The 16,794-nt window shown below is 44.1% G+C and overlaps 1 protein-coding gene across 2 annotated transcripts in view; it reads right to left on the minus strand.

Moving 5' to 3' along the window:
- Nucleotides 1-16,794, minus strand: part of MTF2 (metal response element binding transcription factor 2) — a 102,838-nt gene that overhangs the window by 14,982 nt on the left and 71,062 nt on the right. For both annotated transcript variants that reach the window (XM_073571439.1, XM_073571438.1), the window contains exons 8-12: nucleotides 11,726-11,794; nucleotides 9,269-9,392; nucleotides 6,716-6,783; nucleotides 6,128-6,295; nucleotides 4,561-4,666 (exon numbers count right to left, since the gene is read on the minus strand). In XM_073571439.1, coding sequence (XP_073427540.1) covers nucleotides 4,561-4,666; nucleotides 6,128-6,295; nucleotides 6,716-6,783; nucleotides 9,269-9,392; nucleotides 11,726-11,794 — 535 coding nt within the window. The remainder of the gene's footprint in view (nucleotides 1-4,560; nucleotides 4,667-6,127; nucleotides 6,296-6,715; nucleotides 6,784-9,268; nucleotides 9,393-11,725; nucleotides 11,795-16,794) is intronic.

Consider the following 16,794-nt stretch of genomic DNA (forward strand, 5'->3'; position numbering starts at 1 on the left):
CTCAAGTGGGGTACCACAGGGCTCTGTCCTGGGCCCTGTATTGTTCAACATCTTTATCAACGATTTAGATGAAGGAATTGAGGGTAAACTGATTAAATTTGCTGATGACACAAAGCTAGGAGGGATAGCTAATACTAGAAAAGAGAGAGAGAGGATTCAAAAAGATTTAAATAAACTGGAGAAGTGGGCAGCAACTAACAGAATGGTTTTTAACAGGGAGAAATGCAAAGTACTACATCTGGGCAATAAAAATGGAAAAAGCATATATAGAATGGGAGGAATAGGGCTAAGTGACAGCACATGTGAAAAAGACTTGGGTATACTAATAGATCACAGACTGAATATGAGTCAACAGTGTGATGCAGCAGCAAAAAAGGCAAATGCAATTCTAGGATGTATTAACAGAAGCATACAGTCTAGATCACGTGAAGTCATTATTTCCCTCTACTCCTCTTTGGTCAGACCTCATCTGGAATATTGTGTCCAGTTTTGGGCACCACATTTTAAAAAAGACATCAACAAACTGGAGCAAGTTCAGAAAAGAGCGACCAGAATGGTGACCGGTCTGCAAACCCTGTCTTATGAGGAAAGGTTGCAGGATTTGGGAATGTTTAGTTTGCAAAAGAGAAGACTGAGAGGAGACTTAATAGCTGTCTACAAATATCTAAAGGGCTGTCACATTGTAGAAGGATCAACTTTATTCTCATTTGCACAAGGAAAGACTAGAAGCAATGGGATGAAACTGAATGGGAGGAGACACAGATTAGATATTAGAAAAAACTTTTTGACAGTTAGAGTGATCAATGAGTGGAACAGGCTGCCGCGAGAAGTGGTGAGTTCTCCTTCAATGGAAGTCTTCAAACAGAGGCTGGACAGACATCTGACTGGGATGATTTAGCGAATCCTGCTTTGAGCAGGGGGTTGGACCAGATGGCCCAGGAGGTCCCTTCCAACTCTACGATTCTATGATTCTATGAATAGATAAGTGTAGGAAGCCAGGGGATACATGCTAACAATAAATACACATCTAAATCAGTTGTTTGTATAGGTGAAGAAGCAACACGGAACCTGCAGCGCTATCTCTAAATTGAAAATATCATTGATAAGCACTCTAGCCTGTGTTTTTTGGAGACTCTGACTTGCGCCCTATTTTGTCCATTTTTGATGTTGCCATAATATGCTACCTTCTATATATATTTACTACCTGGCTTTCATCCACCTCTTTTTTACTTACTTAATTCTTCTTTTAAATAACGTAATTTATTGTATAACAATCTCATTTCTTGCTGTTTGTATGTTTAGGCACCCTTTATTTGTGCCACCACTTGTATCCATAATAAAGATGTTTTAATACATAACTTATTGCCTCACTTACCCTTTAGCTATATTTCGGTCCTTTGACCTTTATTCGGTATTTTCTGTATTGGGTTTATAAAAAAACAAACAAATATTGCAATGGGGGGGGGGGGGGGTTGGTTTTACTATGTTCATTGCAAAGTGTAAATGATATTTAGGTGTTTTTTTCTGCAGGCCACAAATTACAGTAACTAGATATCAAATTTCTTTTCCACAATAAAAACAATTACCGTATTTTTCGGATTATAAGACACTTTTTCCCCCAAAGTTTTGGGGGAAATGGGGTTGTGTCCTATAATGCATATGTATATTCCTTACCGATACTGTTGCTGCAGGCCACAGGCTGGGATAAGGGGGTGTCCAGCAGTGCTGCGGGTGTCTCCGATGCTGCCGGAGCGCTGCCGACATTTTGTGAAAGGCCGGAGCCCCGGCAGTTCAATGGTTTCCTGTGCGGTGGACTCTGGAAAAATGGCCACCAGGGGCTGCGCATGCGCAGATGGAGATCTCGGCACCAAAATCTCGGGAGATGAGATTTCAGCACTGAAATCTCATCTCCCGAGATCTTGGTGCAGAGATCTCCACCTGCGCCGCCCCCCGGCAGCCATTTTCCCGGAGTCCACCGTACAGGAAACCATGGAACTACCGGGGCTCTGGCCCTTCACAAAATGTCGGCAGAGCCCCAGCAGCACTGGGGACACCCGCAGAAGAACCGGGCAGCACCACCGGACACCCCCGAAGCACTGGAGACACCGGCAGCAGCACCGGGCAGCATCTCCGGGCACCCGCAGCAGCGCGTCGCACATTGGAACACCCCCTCATCACAGCCTGTGGCATCACCCCACTCCTGCCTCCTCCAGCAGTGACTCTGGGACCCCGCTTCACCGCAGCCACCACCCCGATAAGCAAATAGACGCATGGATTTTAAGCAGCACCACCATTTTATAAAAAAAAAAAAAGTTTTTTTCCCATTTTTCTCCATAAAATTTGGGATGCGTTTTATAATCTGGAAAATACGGTATTTAAAAAAAAGTCTCTATATTCTGGCAGTCTAAACTATTTACTTTTGTTGCGGATTGAGCAGTGCGAAGGCTTGCTTTTTACAAGAGGAGTTCATGTTTGTAACATTCTGCTTTTTTTATTACCTACTATTCTATGGGAAACAAAATGAACAAAAAGAGCAATTCTCCCACAGGATTTTTTTACATTTTGTTTCATGGTGGTCAATGTAAAGGTTATATAATGTGATCAGTTTAAAGCTAATGACCTAAACCGCTACCAATTCAGAGTCCCTTCTGCTTTTAAATAATTATTTATAAAAACAGGGAAAACAGGATTTTTGGGTTGCTTACCGTAAAATCTGTTTCTCGGAGCCTTCATTGGGGGACACAGCACCCTCCCATGTTCTTCAACTCCTGTTCTTCCTTTGGTTGATTGAAAACAGAACCAACAACTCAACCGTAACCAAATCAACCAAAGGAAGAACAGGAGTTGAAGAACATGGGAGGGTGCTGTGTCCCCCAATGAAGGCTCCGAGAAACAGATTTTACGGTAAGCAACCCAAAAATCCTGTTTTCTCGTTCGCCTTATTGGGGGACATAGAGACCATGGGACGTCCCAAAGCAGTCCCTGGAGTGGGGAACAAAATTCCATCAGGCCAGCGGACTCACCACCGCAGCCTGCAAAATCCTTCTACCTAGGCTGGCATCCGCCGAAGCGTAGGTGTGGACTTTGTAGAATTTCACAAACGTGTGAACCGATGACCAGGTTGCAGCTTTGCAAAGCTGCAGCGTGGAAGCTCTGTGGCGTACCGCCCCATGAGGCACCCACTGCCCGGGTAGAGTGCGCTCTGATCCCCGGAGGAGCCACTCGATGCTTAACCCGGTAGGCCTCCAAAATTGCCGATCTGATCCAGCGAGCCTTGGAAGCCGGGATCAAGGCCAAGAGAGCGATATCCGGCTGACAGGCTGAGAAGATGGCGACCGCCTGAGAGGAATGGGGAAGACGCGCGCTTCCAGGGGAAGAACGGCGGAGCTAACCGCCAGGCTGAAAGAGGCACCGCCCGCTGGCCAAGAACAGGCTGGGGTGCAAGAGAGGGAGGCGGTGGGATGGAACGGGCGGGAGAGAAGCCCGCTTAGTAAAAAGGGGCGGGAGGCGTGGCCGCGACGCTGTGGTAGGCCCAAAGCGAAGCCGGGGCTTAATTTAATAACGGCAGCCGCCTGTCAGCATGGGGCGGCGCGGAGGTGACGCAGCATGAGCGCTGCCGGAAAATCATGGCCGGGGAGAAGGGAGTGAGCTGTAGGGCAAATGCTGTGGCTGCCTGGAGGCGCGTGACGGCCGCGGAGGCCCGCAGCGCTACCGCAGCCCCACTCCAAAGAAAACACTGAGGCTGCGACCATGTCGTCTGAGGCGAATGGGGCCCAATACTTACCCTGTCCCGGACCCAAATCCTGCTGAATAAAGGTACCTTGCTTGTCCTGGATGAAGTATGTCCGCGTCTCATCCAACCGACAGGCTCTGGTAGGCGAGTAGGTGGGAGACGGACGACAAGGACCATCTGAATCGCTGACACGTCTTCGTGTTGGCGTCCGCCTGGAAGGCTGTTGGTCCTGTTACGGAGCTCTGCGAGGATACGGGGTGGCAGTACACGCCGTACTCACAGACTCCTTGTGGGAGTACAGATGTGACTAATCACTCTGTATCCCTCCGGAAAAAACCTGAAAAGAAACGACGCACATCGAGGTAGATATGGGTCTAATCAAAGACCCGTGTCCACCTCCTACTGACACTAAGCTAAACTGAGGAATTTCCTGCCGGTCGGTGGGGTTTACACTGCGGAGGAGGAGCTAACCTTTTTTTGTGCATAGTGTCAGCCTCCTAGTGGCAGCAGCATACACCCATGGGCTCTGTGTCCCCCAATAAGGCGAACGAGAAATAATTTTATTTAGGTTTCTTGGGGTTTATTTTTAAGTCCCATTTTTCCTATTAAAGTCAGCTAGTTAGTATGGTATTTATTAATACACTAGTGAAAATAAGACTGGATTGTAAGATGAAGAGGGTGGAGTGCAGTTTATCTTTCCTTCATGTAAGGACACTGTTGTACTTTTACTCGAGCTGCCGTGCACTTTGAGATGAAGACCTGCGAGTGTGAATTATGTTATACAAATCAATACATTTCAACTTCACGTCAGATAATATCCTGCTCACCGGACACGGAGAATTGCAGGTGTCATTCTGGAAGATCTTTCTTCTGTGCGAACCTGGAGGACGACCCACTGGTTTCCGTTTTTTAACTTCTGTATTATTCTCTTCTCTAGAAAAGAAGTTTCCACCAAATTGATAGTTTACAAATAAATGATATCACACGTTTCAAGCACTTAACCCCACTATATTTTCCATTATAGTGACATGTCTGATAAGAGGCATATGTATAAAGCTGGAATCATTTTGAAAAGGCAACTACAAACTTGGCAGGTTGTTAACCATAAAAAAATGCATTTTTTCCATCAGCTCCAATAATTATGGTAAGGCTGTGTGCACACGCTGCGGATTGTCCTGCGGATTTATCCGCGCGGATTTGTCAAAAACCGCAGGTAAATATGCAGGTCAAAAGAAATTTAGTTTATCTGCAGTTTAGCCTGCGGGTTCCCCTGCGGTTTGACACCTGCCATGTAGCAGATGCCAAACCGCAGCGGAATCCGCACAAAGAATTGACATGCTGCGGTTTTGAAACCGTAGCAAATCCGCGAGGAAAAATCCGCAGTCTGCACAGCGGTTTTCATTTTGCATTGATTTTAATGGTACTGTACACCGCAGCAGAAACTGCTGCGGATCCGCAGGACCAAAACCGCTGCGGATCCGCAGCAGAATCCGCAGCGTGTGCACACACCCTAAGGCCTCATTCAGACGTCCATTTTTCCATGTATGTGTTCATCAAGTGCTTTTCATGGACTGAACATGCACCAATTAAAGTTTATAATGCTATTCACATGTCAGTGTTTTTTTGAGGCCTGTATCTACAAAACAAAAAACCATGTCTACTTTGGAATGGAGTCACAGATCAAGGATATCCTTGAAAATATATGGGTCCATGAAAACAACAGACAACACGTAGATGGCTCTTGTGTGCAGTCCGCGATTAAAGTGTAACTGACACTGTAAAAAACTTTATATATGACATGCGCTGCATAATGAGGCTGATCGGTTGGCTCCGGGTCCTTAGACCACTGTCGGTCAACATACATCTCTGAAATCCACAGCTCCATGAGCAGTCTGCGGACTCGACAGGAACTCTTTGGGTCCGGAGACTGCTCCGTAAGAGTGAATTTATGGATCCATAGACTTACTATTGAGCTCATACACGGCTCTATGTGCAGAGCTCATGCAGCACTTCAGAGTGGTATTATGACTGATCAGTGGAGGTCTCAATCTGTACCCCCACCGATCAGCAGCACTGTAAAAACTTTTATATTATATATATATATATATATATATATATATATATATATATATATATATATATATATATATATATATATATATATATATTGACAGTTACACTTTGGCATCTCAATGGAAAGGAGAAGTTTTGCAATTTATTTTTTCATACATGAAAATCACTGATGAAACTGACCAAATATTGATGAAATCAGATGACAACACTTAAACCATTGTTTGAATATGTGAAAAACCATCAGAGGTGTCTGAATGAGGCCCTACAAAGTGTGCCGTCTTATGGGCAGCTTCACTTACTGCATTCTTGAACACCACTTACTTTGTAACAGGCAGCAGTTTTGATGACTTTCTGCCCTTGATCTTAATCTCATGGGATGTGCTTTCTTCCTTCTCAAGTTTAATAGCAGCATTTGGGGGAACAGGAGGAACTCGAATTCTCAGACCAAACAAATGTTTTTTCTTCTTAATTTCTTTTCCGGACATAAACCTGAGGGTTGAAACATGGTTACAGACTTTGTGCCACAATACAACTGGAACAGTTTCAACTCGGCGAGTGTCACAGTGCCCTTATAAAAAGTAGTCCAAGGGTTTCATCAGAAATGTGTGTGTATCAACCAGTATGTCACTACTATTGACAAAATCATCAAACCTTTAACCACAAATACTCTCTGAATGCAAGCAAAAAGTGATCTTTGACCACTAAGATATTAAACATTGTAGGGAATTAAAGATGTTTTAGAAAGTTGCAGTAGCTTCCATTACACAAATATTTTGTAATTTAATTTTGACTTGGCTATACAGGATTTCATTTATAAATTATTCCAAAACTTTTATTATTGAGTTTTCTTATTTCACTGACAATTACTAGATTACACTTAGGTTTGGGGAAAGAACAAACATAACTTACATAGTCTTATTCTCATTTAAAGCATCCAGAATATGTTCATACCGTTCGGTCTTGGGTGTGTCTGCCAACTGGAAGAAAGAAATTGCATTCAAAAAAGGTACACCTAACGAGCTGGCACTTCATTACGGATGACATGTCTTTGCGTCAAAAACATGCAGTTAGAGCTCTTATTATATTCCTGCTGCTCCCCCGATTATTCCATGGTTTGGTTTTTTTAATCACCAACACAGTTCGAGAGATATAGATCTTATTGTATAGTGCTAAATATATTCTCTATCAAGGGGGACATATGGTGAATAAAAAACAACAACTTAATACTCATGTTAGCAGCAGTTAGTGCAAACACTGGCTACTTTTGACAGGTTTTCTTTAAAGTGTACCTGTCATTTAAGGTGACATGTCATAATAACCTGTTTTGTATGAGTACACGAGGAATAACACTTTCTGTCCATTACATGACTTTTATCCTGCATTTTTCACCAGCGTTCCCCTCTGTAGGCTCGCTCCCTATTTTTCTAGTGGACTTTGACCGTCTTGCATACGCTGTTACAGATTCCTGCTCTTATTTCTCTGTTTAGAATGTGTTCATCCAGTGAAGAGAAAACCGCTGCACTCTGGGAAATTTTGATTTTCAATGCAAAAAATTTTTTTTATTCAAGACACCACAGGGCAATAGTGCGCACTATTCCCCTGTGGTGTCTTCAATAAAAAAAATTGTTTGCATTGAAAATCAAAATTTCCCAGAGTGCAGCTGTTTCCACTGGATGACCGTCTGGACTAAGTTCCAGGTTCAGCTTGCACCTACCTCATATCCACAGAGTGCACGCCTTGTCTGTATCACTAGAATGTGTTCAGCAGCATCAAGCTCACAGAAGACAATTTACAGCAGCATAGAAGAGATTATGCAGTCGTACTGAGCACTGTAGCTGTTAATCCAGCACCGGATGAGAAAAATCACTCACTAAATCAGCAAGTTCTGTCGGTGTTGTCGGCATCTGTATTTTCTCACTTTTGCTCCACATTTTCCCTCTCCATAGTTTAAATAGAAGCTGGAACCAGACACCTCACTGGCCTGGCAGTCTCTTGCCTCGACAAAGACTGTTTTGAGCAGCTGTTTTGTTGTTTTTTTTTTACAGTAGCTTGTAAATGAAAGAAGTGGGAGGTGTAAAACTGGCTTTTAAGTGGAGAAGCAAGCAAATTTCTCCAATAAGATATTTTACAAAGTCTTACATATTTGCTTACACTATTGATTTATGCAAAGTTGTTGGTTGATATGATGGTAACAGTCTAATAGCACCAACCTAGGAGTACCTTATCCCTTCATTTTCTTAGTGAGAAGTAACAGTGCAATAAAGGCACCGAATGAGCGAGACGAGCAGCGAAGAGTCACTACACTGCCAAAACAAAGGCATTCCAATAAAACAGGAGAAATGGGCTCTGATCACTTTGGGACCTCCTTATAGGTGTGTAGGGTGTTGGACTCCTACCGATCTGACTTGGTGAATTCTTAGATTTCCATAAGTCATCAAATGAAAACTTACGGAACTGTAAGTACCAGAAGAACATTCCACACTCTAGCGCGTCTTGTAAATAAAGATGTACTTATCGTCTAAATCATACGTGTTGAGCACTACATTTGAAAAAGGGGCACATCACCAAAACAAGTACATTTTAGACAATACACATGGCTTTTATGTAAGAGAAGCTCTAGCGCCCAGAAGGATCTTCTGGTACTTGTAGTTACACGCTTCCATATTCTTACATAACAATATACAGCATTGGGACCCAGAGGCAGTGATTTCTGGATGCACCAGCAGGAATAACCTTTTATTCAAATGCCATTACATCTTTGTGACTGTCACTACAGCAAAAGTTGAGAACCTTTATTCAATTTTTTTTTATACACAATTAATTGCCTACATGAGATTACCCTATGTGAATAAGCTTTTTTTATCTCTGTTTTTTTAATTTTATTCTGTGTATATTCTATAAAGTAAGTATAGAAAACCAATTAAAGAGGATACCCCTATTATTCCTTATATACTATAGCATACAATTTCCATTAGTATATCCCATCTATTTTGGGTAAGTGCAGCATTAGAACCTGTTTTTGGTCCCTCAAGCAGACCGCCGTCCATACACTAGGAGGTGGCAATTTTCTGGTACTGCAACGCAGCTCAGACCCCTCAGTTCAGATGATGGCAGGAGAAAGAAGGACCGGGCAAAAAAAACAAAAAAAAAAAAAAAACACCTCTGCCGGTATTTGGCAGTAGCTTACTAACATACAGAACACATGCACCAGTAGCCGAGCTGGTATTTAGCTGAGGGATAGAGGTCAGAGAAACAAGCGCTCATTCGAAAACCAACTGAAGTGTAGTGAAACCTTCGTGCCAAGTTATTACCCATTTAATCTGTATTCCTGTTCAACAACTGCATTTAAAATATGTTCGTGAGATTTGGAAGAGAACTGCTCACTTTAACAAGCCCTCAATAACTGCTGAACATGAAGTGATTTGCAATTAGCTCCTTCTGTAAAATACTTGAAGTACTTACCTCGCCAGGATGTAATAGATCCCAATTTTCATTTATATATGTGATGAGCTCAAGTTCTGAATCAAAGTACTTCTTTTTATGAATAACACTTAAATTGTATAGGCAGAGGTGTGCTATGTCTACCCTAGGAATCAAAAAGAACAAAACAGCATGTATTCAACGGATCCATAGACTCTCAAGATTTTAGTCAAATATTTAGCTGAAAAGGGGCAAAGAAAAAACAAAATGGTAGATGATAAAGCAAATTGAAATGCATTTAAACAGGAATCTGTCACCAGGTGTTTGCTACCTAATCTTAAAGCAGCATGATACAGGTGCAGAGACCCCAGTTCCAGCAAGGTGTCACTTACTGAGCTGTTTGCGAAAGTTTTGATAAAAATGCCCGCTTTCTATGCTGCAGATCTAGCAGTGCTCTGAATGCAGAGCTGTGTATAACCCCATCCACACCACCAATTGGCAGCTTTCTGCTCATGCAGAGTGCACACAGAAAGCAGTCAATCAGTGGTGGGGGTGGTGTTATACATCACATTCCTAGCGGGGTTTAGTCACATCTGAATCAGATATCTGAAACAACTTGTCTTAACTGTAGTTTATCATGGGATCTGTAGAAGTGATTGATGTGACAGCAACCTAAGTGTATGTAAATGTAGGACTTCATCTGTACAGCTAACTAGAATGCAATTTTCTTACACAAAACTAATTCTCGTGAAACTGCTAAAAAAAAGTGGAATTCTATTACATGTATAGATTTAAGGTACTGTCACACTTAGCGATGTACCAGCGATCCCGACAAGCGATATGACACGGTCAGGATCGCTGGTACATCGCTAAGTGGTCGCTAGTGAGCTGCCACACAGGCAGATCTCACCAGCGACATCGCTGGGGACGGGGGTCGCTACTTACCTGTCACACTAGGTGATCCTGTGTCCTCCCGCCCGGCTCCACGCGTCGCTCGTCTCTCCACAGGAAGCTGACGACGAGAAACAGTCCTGGACGTTCTCGCGCGATCAGCGATAACAAGCGGGTCGTAGGTAAGTATCAGACACAGCGATATCGCTAGCAATATCGCTATAACGTCAAAAGTTTAAGCGATATCGCTAGCAATATCGCTATGTGTGACAGTACCTTAAGATTGTTTGCAGCTATATGCCAAGATCTCTACCAGTGATGAGTAAACGTGTTGGGATAAGGTGTTAAGCTGGAGTCACACATAGCGACTTACCAGCCATCCCGACAACGATATCAACGTGTCAGGATCGCTGGTAAGTCGCTATGTGATCGCTGGTGAGCTGTCACACAGACAAGGTGAGGAGCGAGCCCGGGAGCAGCGGACAAGTGTGCCTGCTGTTCCAGTCCTCCACCAGCAGAGGGCGCGCCTGCATCCCCGGCCTCTCCTGGCGGCATCCTACTGCCTCCTGGTCCCCAGCGTGCAGCGGCAATTAAGGTACACACTCGGCGGGCTCCTGGTCCCCAGCGTGAGGCGGCACCTGTAACTCGCTGGTCCCTTGGATACCCGATGTGTACGTTAGTTACCAGCTGATCGCTGGTCTCCCGCCTGTCACAAGCAGCAATGCGGGCTGGCCAGCGGGAGATCAGCGACAAAAAAAATGTCCAGAGGTTTCTTGCAGCGATCAGCGATACCGGCAGGGGGGCCGGTCACTGATTGCTGTCACACACAGCGATCTCGCTGGTGAGATCGCTGTTGTGTCACAAAACTTGTGACTCAGCAGCGATCTCGCTAGCGAGATCGCTATGTGTGACGGGGCCCTTATCCTTTCATGCTCATGTGCTAACCGAGTGTCTTCGGTGTCCTCCATGTTCGAGTCCCCGCTGCTGAATGTCTCGCGGCTGTTAAGCAATCCCTGCATGTGCTGTGGCTGTCTAACTAACAGACAATCCCTGCATGAGTTGCAGCTGTCTAACAGCCGCGAGACACGCAGCCACAGGGACTCAAACATATTTTTCGAGCACGCCGAAGATACTGATAGCACTCGAGCATGCTCATATAACACCTTATCAGAGCACATTCACTCATCACTAATCTCTACTCACTGAGCTTATTTACTAAGCTATATGGGCCAGAAATCTGGATTAATAAGAGTCAAAAGCAGCATTTTATTGTTGATTCATTTATTTTTTGTAACATTCAACAAAGGGGATCAATCATATTGGAAGGTGGACAGAGAAGGGTTGTCCCCAGATCCGGATGCCACGCTCCAGAATTAAGCTTCAATTTTATGCAACTTAGTTGGCCAAAGTAAGACGACTAATATATGAAGTAAGCTTAGTCTAGACAGTTCAAAGGTTCGCAACATTTATCACACAGCTTGAGCCACTTATAAATTTGGCTGTCTCGTCTAAGTTACATTGTGTAAAAGTTAGATAAGTTTTGTATATCAGCCCGCTTGCCTCTGACCAGTGGAATATACACAGGAGCTTGATATTATACAGACTTACCATCGTAAAGATAGACGTTTGAGGTATTCTGGTCCGGAATTGCAGACTGAACAAATAAACGTATAAAACCTGTTGAAGATAATGTGGTGACAGAGCTCAGTCTTTATATGTTTAAGCATTTTTATTTGAAATATTAAATATAAAAGTACTTCACATTGCTATAGCAAAAGTACAATGTTTATCATTTCACCATCTTTTAAGCACACTGTCCTGAAGGACGAATGATCAATACATTATGTAGTAAATGTAAAGGAAAACCCATCACCAAAAATTGTCAGATTTGTATTTTGTTGTCACTTTTTTGTTTGCCATGTCTAGGTACATCAGTAGGGCCATCTAGTGGCCAAATAGGCTGCACTGCTGCTGGTTCAAAGGACAAAGCTCCTCATTTGACATTCAACCACCAATTACCACAACTGGAGGATTAACCCCTATTAAAGTGCTTGCGCAATGCCCGATTTTAGGGCTGAGTGTTAAGGTGTGGCACCCACCGGACGTGCCGTATTACAGAATGGGTGCGGGATACCTGCTACAGAGCTGACCTTCGGCTTTGGCAGATGTTCCACCCATGAAGCAGGAGCGTATCTCAGCGCTGGATGCAGAAACAAAATGCACTGCACAGTAGTTTTATAGGGAATCTGTCACTAGGTTTTTGCTCCCCCATCTGAGAGTAGCATGATCTAGGTGCAGAGATCCCAATTCCTGTAATGGATCATTGAGCAGCCTGATATTATTATGATACAATCACTTATCTGCCGCCGATGTAGCAGTTCTCTGAATGTTGAGCTTTTTGTAACCCCTCCAACACCACTGACTGGGCAGCTTTCTACCCATGCACAGTGTACACAGAAAACGGCCAATCTGTGGTGCGGGTGGTGATGTACAGAACTCTTGAATATGGAGGACTATTTCGCATCAGGTTTATTAGTCCCCTAGTGATAAATTGACCGTTTTATCTGCTGGAGACATCAAAATTGCACTAAGCAACCCAGTAAGTGACATCACTGGAATCATGGTTTCTGCTACATTATTCTGCTCTCATTTTAGGTGGCAAAAACCTTGTGACAGATTCCCGTTAAGGACTGGCCTATTTGGTCCTTTAGAGTCAAGAAATTATTTTCATTTTTACATTTTTTTTCCCCCAAGAGGTGTAACTTTTAATTTTTATTAAATAAGTACTTGTTTTTTTGTAGAATAAATCAATTTTTAATGGCACCATGTTAGGTAGGGTATAGATAGCTTATTGATTACATTCATTAATTCTTAATTGGGGTTATAGGAAACAACTTTTTTGGTTTAAATTTTACTTACCGTATCTTGGAAAAGCTGAATATTGGAAGAATGTGGTATAGACTGACAGGGATAACTACACTATCTACTGACTGTGGGATCCTTTATCTGATCCTTCTGCTGCCGGGACTTTAATATATATGAACTAATGCTGCCATGTTGTGAATACATCATGATGTTAAATGTTTCTTGATGTGTATATAAAAGCATTAATGAAAACAAACCACAAACGTCAAAAAATATTAGACTGCTGTGTGTATCTCTTCGTATTATAAAAAATATCTATATTGTGGATAGGCATTACTGTAGTGCCAAACATTTATACACAGACCGACACACGAATACATACGTTTATTTACTTCTGCATGAAAATACACTCTGAAATGCCAAGAAGCCGTAATTTTCATTAGCATAATTTTGAATACCGTACATACGCCTCTCGGAAGAGAACTGGGGAATATCTTGCTCTCTATTCAACGTCAATATAAGCTCAGTCATAAAGGGAAGTAGTCGGGAAGAGGTTCGACTAAAAGGCATATTTACCATTTTCCCTGATGACAATTTTAGACTTAACATAAATTTCTCTATATAAAGACTTGAGCAGTGTTGCATATACCATATATACCCGAGTATAAGCCGACCCCCTTAATTTTGCCACAAAAAACTGGGAAAACTTATTGACTTGCGTATAAGCCTAGGGTGGAAAATGCAGCAGCTACTGGTAAATTACAAAAATAAAAATAGATAACAATAAAAGTAAAATTAATTGAGACATTAGTAGGTTAAATGTTTTTGAATATCCATACTGAATCAATCAGGAGCCCCATATAATGCTCCATAGAGTTCATGATGGGCCCCATAAGATGCTCCATACAAAATACACCCCATATAATGCTGCACAATGGTTAATAATGCCCCCATAAGATGCTCCATAGAATAACATGCCCCATACGCTGCCCCCATGCGCTGCTCCACAGACGCTGCCCCCATGCGCTGCTCCCCATATGCTGCCCCATAGACTATGCCCCCAAATGCTGCTGCTGCAAAAAAAAAAAAAAAGAGCCATACTCACCTCTCCTTCTCAGGACGCGGCACCTGAGATATTAACCTGTCCGGGGTCCATCGCTGCTCATCGCTGTCTGCCGCTTCCTGTGTCAGTGACTGTTTAGCCAGCAGCGGGCGCGGAGCGCACTAACCACGTCACCACGCCCCCTGCTGCCTAAACGTCACTGAGACAGGACGCAGCAGACAGCGGTGAGCAGCGATGGACCCCGGACAGGTGAATATTGGATATAAATACCTCCCTCCTGGCGCGGTCTCTGCAGCCCCGCTTCTCCGACTCCCACGGTCTCCGGCAGCTCTTCCTTCAGCGGTCACATGGTACCACTCATTAAACTCATAAATATGCACATACCGTATATACTCGAATATAAGCTGAGGTTTTCAGCCCAAAAAAATTGGGTTGAAAGTCCCCCTCTCGTCTTATATTCAAGTCATATACAAAGGGGGTCGTCTGTGTCAGGTCATACTTACCTGTCCTGACGCTGTGTCTTGAGCCCCCAGCTTCTCCCCGTGCTCCCTCTTCCTGCCTTCAGCGGTCACATGGTACCGTTCATTAAAACTCATGAATATGCGCATATTCATGAGTTTTAATGAGCGGTACCACAGGACCGCTGAAGGCAGGAAGAGAGCGCGGAGAAGCTGGGGGCTCAAGACACAGCGTCAGGACGGGTAAGTATAGCGATACTCACCTGTCCTGCGTCCATGGCTGCTTGCTGCTGTCTGTCATCGGTCAGTGACTTCAAACAGCAGAGGGCGTGGTGACGTGGTTAGTGTGCGCCGCGCCCCCTGCAGTCTGAACGTCACTGACTGATGACGTGGCAGATAGCGGTGAGCAGCCATGGACGCAGGACACGTGAGTATCTCAGGTGCCAGCAGTGACACCGGCACCTAGCGACGGAGAGGTGAGTATGTCATTTTTATTTTTACATGCAGCAGCAGCATGGGGGCAGCATATGGGGGAATAATCTATGGAGCTTCTTCTGGGGGTCAGCAAATGGGGGAACAATCTATGGAGCTTCAAATGGGGTCAGCATCTATGGAGCTTCTTCTGGGGTCAGCATATGGGGGAACAATCTATGGAGCTTCTTCTGGGGGAACAATCTATGGAGCTTCATATGGGGTCAGCATATGGAGGAACAATCTATGGAGCTTCATATGGGGTCAGCATCTATGGAGCTTCTTATGGGGGGCAGCATATGGGGGAATAATCTATGGAGCTTCTTCTGGGGACACCATATGGTGGAATAATCTATGGAGCATTTCCCACCCTAGGCTTATATTCGAGTCAATAAGTTTTCCCAGTTTTTTGTGGCAAAATTAGGGGGGGGGTTCAGTATGATCTCTGACACCCCCGCTCCCCCGCCGACCCCCAGATATATGACTCGTGTATAAGCCAAAAGAGGGATTTTCAGCCGAAAGAAATGGGCTGAAAATCTCGGCTTATACACGAGTATATACGGTACATTGAAATACCATTCTTTTACCGCCTGTGTTTGAGCCATGAACTGCATTCAGAGGTCTGCATGCTTCAGAGCCAAAATCTCCCAGTAATCTGAGAAAAGTGAACTGCACTCTAAAAGACATCTTGCAAAGGTATTGCGCATTGTGTAGTTGGAGGGTTGGAAAGCTTATTATCCTGAAGCATTGGAAAATATCAGAACATTAGGGGATGTGCTCCATGATAAGCTTGTTGACCGTTTCCCATGGCAACAGAATTGTGATTGCAGCCCTGAAGCAATCAGTGACAGTATAAGATACTGTATTTTGCAGATTATAAAACGCACACCAAATTTTGTAGATGATAATAGGGCAAAAAATGTTTTAATAAAATGGTGGTGTCTTGTAGTCTGCTTGTACAGTAGCTTACCTAGTGTGCGGTGGCAAAGATGGGTCCCAGAATGCAAGGTCGTCGCTGCAGGAAGCTGACGGGGGAGGCAGGACTGGGGAGATGCTGCGAGCTTAGACTGGTAGGAGGGGGGTGTTCAACGGTGCAGGGACTCCGCTAACATTTTGTGACAGCCCATAACCTCTGCTCTTTCCATGAAAGTGCACTTCAGCAAAATGGCCACCACTGGCGGCACAGCGCAGACAGACCTTGGCACCGGAATCTAATCTTTCATGATGTCAATCTGGGCATGTGCCACCTCCGGCCGCCAATTTCCAAGAATTCACCACATTAAGAAGCATGGAAAGTGCGGGGGGCTCACAACTTAAATCAAAATGTCAGCAGAGCCCCAGCCTGCAGTATCGCCCCACTCCTGCTTCCGCCAGCTTCCTGCAGCAGTGACCCCTGGGACGCCGATCCACTGTAGCCGGTAAGCTACATTCTGATAAGATGGACCCCCATTTCCCCATAATTGAGATGGGAGGGGGGTGTTGTGAACACTCTTGACCTGACTTCTGAGTTTGGGATCCCTCTGTTGGTTGCTGGGGGTAATGGAGCTGGTTGGGTTGACAGAAGTCAATCACCTGAAGAGGATGATTGGAGGTCAGGTGTTACAGACTGGGAAGATTTAAGTCAGCAAGTTTCCCTCAGTTGTTGCTGGCGATTTGGTTCTCTTCATTTTGAAGTCCGCTTACCTCCTGTTTGGTCCTGCATCGCTCAGATAAGTTATTTGTTTGCATTTGATCCAGTTTTTGCCTTTCTCTGCTTTCTGCTTTGCTGTGTAGGTTCAGCCTTGTTCTCTGCTGGGACCAGTGCTGGACCCCGTTCCATA

This window comes from Dendrobates tinctorius, unplaced genomic scaffold (genome assembly GCF_039654945.1).
Source record: "Dendrobates tinctorius isolate UK_male_01 unplaced genomic scaffold, ASM3965494v1 ptg000029l, whole genome shotgun sequence".
Taxonomy (NCBI): Eukaryota; Metazoa; Chordata; class Amphibia; order Anura; family Dendrobatidae; genus Dendrobates; species Dendrobates tinctorius.